The sequence below is a fragment of the Nicotiana attenuata genome, unplaced genomic scaffold (assembly GCF_001879085.1).
Source record: "Nicotiana attenuata strain UT unplaced genomic scaffold, NIATTr2, whole genome shotgun sequence".
NCBI lineage: Eukaryota > Viridiplantae > Streptophyta > Magnoliopsida > Solanales > Solanaceae > Nicotiana > Nicotiana attenuata.
The window spans coordinates 44,158-50,257 of NW_017674047.1; the positions used below are offsets into that span (position 1 = coordinate 44,158).

At 37.9% G+C, this 6,100-nt stretch overlaps 1 protein-coding gene across 1 annotated transcript; it reads left to right on the plus strand.

Annotated features, from left to right (window-relative positions):
* The first annotated feature begins 2,266 nt into the window (after positions 1-2,266).
* On the plus strand, positions 2,267-5,842 carry LOC109217880 (putative kinase-like protein TMKL1). The gene is made up of 2 exons (XM_019382168.1): positions 2,267-3,776; positions 4,986-5,842. The coding sequence occupies exons 1-2, from the start codon at positions 2,405-2,407 to the stop codon at positions 5,621-5,623; spliced, it is 2,010 nt and encodes a 669-aa protein (XP_019237713.1). The 5' UTR covers positions 2,267-2,404; the 3' UTR covers positions 5,624-5,842.
* Positions 5,843-6,100: the final 258 nt, after the last annotated feature.

The window sequence follows — 6,100 nt, forward strand, 5'->3', positions numbered from 1 at the left end:
ACCTCTCACACCTCCTCACTAGGGCATCTGCGCATCTCCTTTTTACATGTCTGAACCATCTCAACCTCCCTTCCCGCATCTTATCCACTACGGGGATTACTCCCACCTTGTCCAGAATATCTTCATTCCTAATCATGTCTCCTAGTATGCCCACACATCCGTCTCAACATGTTCATTTTCACTAATTTTATCTTCAGAACATGTCTTGACTGGCTAACACTTCGCCCCATACAACATAGTCGGTCTAACGGTCACTCTGTAAAACTTGTCTTTATGTCTCAATGTCACTTTCGTATCACATAAGACACCATCCGCAAGCCTTTGTTTCATCCATCCCGCTCTAATATGATGTCTGGCATCCTTATCAATCTACCCATTACTTTGGATTATAGACCTAAGTTGCTTGAAACTTCCTTTCTGTGGATGACTTGTGTATCTAGTCTCACTTCCATGTCAGCCTGCTGAGTCCCATTATTCAACATGCACTCCAAGTATTCTGTCTTAGTCCTGCTCAACCTGAAACCGTTAGACTACAAGATCTGCCTCCGATTGAGCTTAGATCTTTAACACTGACTAGCGTCTCGTCAATCAGAACTATGATATCTGCAAATAATATGCACCAATGTACCTTCCCTTAAATGTGTTGTGTCAACTCATCCATCACTAAGGCAAACAAGAAGGAGCTAAGAGCCTACAATACAAATATGCAATATATATATATATATATATATATAAGCAGAGGTGGGCCCACGTTGAAGGGAGGGAGGTCACTGGCCTCCGGTAACTTCGATTTTTTTTTATATATGTGTGTGTGTATACACTGAAAAAAGTATATATGTATATATTCCTGGGACCCCTTACACACAAAGCTCTGTGGGGGCACTGGTAGAATGCGCTGCATTCATGGCTAAACGCCCAAGATCAATTCCTCACTACTTCAAAGTTGCTTTCTATATTTTTAAGGTTTTTCAGTCAGAGAATTTGATATTGTTAGCCCAAGCATAATTTTAGTTGGAGAACTTGATATGGACAACCCAATAGCCTGTAGCCCAAATTCCTTAGTACTGCAGCTGCCCATGCTTTTTCTTCTTTTAATTTCTTTTTTTGCTTTTTGTTTGCTCAAAAGTTATCACATATTTTATGAGTATAAAACAATATAAATAAATCACGGAAAAATCATAGCAAATCGTAATAATCCATTGGACCAAGCGAAGAACATGGAAACAAGTACTCAAGGTTAGGGGGAGAAACATTAAAAGCCTTTATTGATAATATTGGTTTGGTCTGCCTCTCCATGAAGAGGTTCAGAGCCTTACAATGGTGTTTTCACTTCCCATAAGATGGGTATGTTTTTCCCTTCTCTCTCTCTCTTGTCAATAGTGGTGAAGAAGCAGCCTCCTTTCTAGGGCTTCCACTCTTAGTATTTATAGATGTAAGCTTCGTGAGCTGGCAATAAATGGTCGTGGCCACGCTGAGGTTCCGTCCCCATGGGGGAGTGAATGGGCCGTGCCCTCGTAGATTAAATCAGACAAGAGTTGAATCCTGTTATGAATAAGTGGCCATACCACTTATTAATTATGGATTAGCTCAAGACGAGATTAACTCCGTTAATTATCGTGAGATCGGATTTTGACCCATACAAATAGTTTAATAATAAGAATGTTAAAGAACCAAAATATAAGAAAGGATCAAATTGAATATTTAGTATAGTAGATAGATATTTTTGACCCTCTTCTCTAACAGTTTGTTTGGATGGTTGTTACGCATCGTTTCATAATGTATCGTATCGTGTTGTATTGTACTGTATTGTTTGATAAAAATAATGTTTTGATAGATTGTGTCGTTTGCCATCGTTCATGATACATGCACCATCAATATGAAGAATAAACTTGTAATATTATAAAGAAAAATCATGATACATGGTAAAATTAATATATGAAAAGGTAGGGTAAATGATAAAATAAAATTATTTAATAATAATAATACAGGGTGAGATTGAGAGAAAAAGACAAGGTAACGACGCGACCATACCAAATCGGCCGTTACATAAAGTGGCACATTTTATCGTTAAGTAACGACGGATTTAACGATACGATACAATAAAATTTAAGTAACAATCAAAGCAAATATCATATTTAAAATAGCGATATCATACAATACAATAGGTAACAATCATCCAAACAAGCTTTAAAAGATTTCACATTGTTTAACTAGTTTTAAAGCCCTTGTTATGCTTATAATTAAATGAAAGCTGTGAGTTTGTGGAGTAAAGTACTAAGAGCTTGTTTGTAGTCAAAAAAGTTGTCAGCTTTCCCAAAAAGAAAAACCCCAACAAAAAACTCTCCACTTCCTACACTCATCACACTCTTCTTTTACTTCTGTCTTTTTCCTCTTCACTTCATTCATGGCATTTCAGATGCTGCTTCTCTCCTTGTACATTCTCTTTTTCATAGCCTTCACTAGCTTGTACACTTCTACTTTTGCTGCATCTGATGTTGAGCTTCTCTTGTTAAAGATCAAACCCTCACTTCAGGGCAGTTCAGAGAACTTGTTGTTATCTTCATGGAACACTTCAGTTCCACTCTGTCAATGGAGAGGTCTCAAATGGGTTTTCACCAATGGAACTTCTTTGCTCTGCACTGATCTTTCTTCACCTCAATGGACAAGTCTTTTACTTTACAGAAACCCATCTTTGCATCTTGTTTCTCTTCAGTTGCCATCAGCTAATCTCACTGGAACACTCCCAAGAGAACTTGGTGAGCTTTCTACATTGCAAAGTCTTTATCTTGGTGTTAATTCACTACATGGGAACATTCCTCTTGAGCTTGGCTACAGCTCTTCTCTCTCTGATATTGAGTTGAGTAGCAATAACCTCACTGGGACAGTTCCAGCTTCAATATGGAATCTTTGTGATAGGCTTGTTTCTCTCAGGGTTCATGGTAATTCTTTGTCTGGTTCTCTTCCTAACCCTGCATTGCCTGATGCTACTTGTAAAAATTTGCAGTTTCTTGATTTTGGGGAAAACATGTTTTCTGGGAATTTTCCTGAATTTATAACTAGGTTTAATGGTCTTAAAGATCTTGATTTGGGGGATAACAATTTTTCTGGGCCAGTTCCTGACACATTAGCTGCATTAAAGCTGGAAAAATTGAATCTTTCACACAATAATTTTAGTGGGGTGTTGCCAAATTTTGGGGAATCAAAGTTTGGTGTGGAGGTATTTGAGGGGAACAGTCCTACTCTTTGTGGGCATCCTTTAGGGCCTTGTAGTGGAAGCTCTGGTTTGAGTCCTGGTGCAATTGCTGGTATTGTTATTGGTTTGATGAGTGCAATGGTGGTTGTGGTGTCATTGTTGATTGGGTATTTTCAAGGGAAAAAGAGGAAACATGCAGATGAAGAAGAGGATGAATTTGAGGAAGTTGAAGATGAGGAAACTGGTGGTGGTGGTGGTGGTGAGGGGAAGTTGATCTTGTTTCAAGGGGGTGAGCATCTGACACTGGAGGATGTGCTTAACGCGACGGGGCAAGTGATGGAGAAGACTAGTTATGGGACTATTTATAAGGCAAAATTAGCTGATGGTGGAACCATTGCTTTGAGGTTGTTGAGGGAAGGGAGTTGTAAGGATGGAAGTTCATGTTTATCTGTGATTAAACATCTGGGAAAAGTTAGACATGAGAATTTGATTCCTTTGAGAGCCTTCTATCAAGGGAAGAGAGGGGAGAAGCTTCTCATTTACGATTATCTCCCCAACAGAAATCTTCATGAACTCTTACATGGTAAATTCTTAGCTTCTTTTATGCTTTCATGTTTACTCTTTCAAGTTCTACTAACGAAAATCAGCGCAAGTCTACTCAGTCTCATGTAGATGGATATTCCTGATTGTGATGAGTTGAAATTCTTGTATTAGTCATTGCTTCATGTGTGTGGAGCAATATAAAGGATTAATGGTTAACAAAGGAAAGTAGCAGCAGATTGTTAGTCACATTTTTAGTACCTTGGACATTTTGCTTGAGAGACATTGAAATACATGGACTACAAGTTGCTGCCTCCTCCTCAAGGTTTGGTCGTAATTGGAGTATTAGTGCATAATTAGATCAATGAAAACAACCGTGAAATTATAAATCTGATTGAATCAACATCTTAAGAGTAACTGAATTAGTAATCTAATGAACCTAATAGAGATAAGAAGTCACAGGAATAGCGAGAATGTTCCACTTATTCTGACCTATAGATAAGTTAATCCTACCTATATCCTCTCCTGTGCTTAATCTTGCATTTCTTATGTGCTCTTGCATACACGAACTACCGTGAGTACCTGTTTTGCCAACAAAGAAGAAGTAGCCTCATTATATTTGCTTACTCATCCAACAAAAAAAAAACAGCTCATTATCTCTAGACTACGGATATCACTATCAGATGCCTAGGTCAACCATTCATCTATTATTTTACTTTCAAGAACTATGTAGCCCTAGATCAACTGATCATAGCTCATTTCCCAGCATTTAAGCTTGGACAGGTAAGCTTCACTCATTCTTTTACAAGCTTCATGCATGCCTAAAGATTTTGTGGCTGTTTCATCGTTCTTTCAACCTTGATTTACTATGCAAGTTTTGCACCATCACTCTGTCTTAAAGAATATCCATCAGGCATAGGAAGAACTATTGGGAAATTGTGGTAAATGAAGGTATAAGTGACCGCATCTTCAGTCACTTTGTACCAGTAATCTTCCGTCTTTAAGAAGAATTAGTATTACTCTTTTATCAGAGAAAGCGATATGTTGATTTTGGCTCTAGGCAATCCTTGTAAAGTAGATTTGGATAGTATTAAATTATTTGAATGACACCATTTGACTTTCAGACCTAATATAGTCACACTTATTGTGGCTGTTTCTGTATTGTGAATGATAACATAAAGGACGAGTAAAATTGATTAGGAATATTTTTTTTATCAGTAATTTGATTATGATATTTCCTGATTGTGTTCAGAATCAAGAGTTGGGAAGCCAGTATTGAATTGGGCTAGGCGACACAAAATAGCATTGGGCATAGCCAGAGGACTAGCGCACCTTCATGGTCTGGAAACACCCATTACCCATGGGAATGTTAGGTCAAAGAATGTTCTCGTCGATGAGTTCTTCGTTGCCAGGCTTACTGAATTTGGACTTGACAAGATAATGATCCCAGCTGTAGCTGATGAAATCATAGCACTTGCAAAAGCTGATGGTTACAAGCCACCTGAACTGCAAAGGATGAAGAAGTGCAATTCGAGAACTGATGTTTACGCTTTTGGAATCCTACTACTGGAGATTCTGCTAGGAAAGAAGCCTGGAAAGAATGGAAGGAACGGCGACAATGTTGATTTGCCTGCACTAGTGAAAGTAGCCGTTTTGGAGGAAACAACGATGGAGGTATTCGACGTGGAGCTTTTGAAGGGAATTAGGAATCCAATGGAAGAAGGTTTGGTACAAGCATTGAGACTTGCGATGGGTTGTTGTGCTCCTGTGGCTACCGTTAGACCGTCGATGGAAGAAGTCGTACGACAGTTAGAGGAGAACAGACCGAGAAACCGGTCTGCTTTGTACAGCCCTGCTGAAACTAGGAGTGGAAGTGGTACTCCATTTTAAAGCTCATGTTGTGATTTTAGTAATGAGTATTGTTTCATATTATGCCTCTCTTTTTGTCTCCTAAAGGAGAGAGGGCTAAATGGTTATAGCTTTCTTACTCTTTCAACTATTTACCTTTGGCTTTGCATTGTTAGGGAAAATCTTTCCATAGACAAATTGACAATAGACAATATGTCACGTTAGGCAGCAAATTGGATATTATAGTGTGCTTTTTTAGATTGTGTGGAGTCAAACAAGATTTTATTTTCTAAATGATGATAGTCCGTTAAGCAGCGTAAACATGAAGCTGACCAGGGTGTTATCACTTTTAGCCCAACTATTTATATCTGGTAGCCGAAAGTGTATAAAATTTGTATAATTTTTATATATAACATATATATATATATATATATATATATATATATATATATATTTTTTTTCGACTATTATTTTTACAACGGCTATACAGTACCATTTTCTCTTTAAACTTCTAAGGAA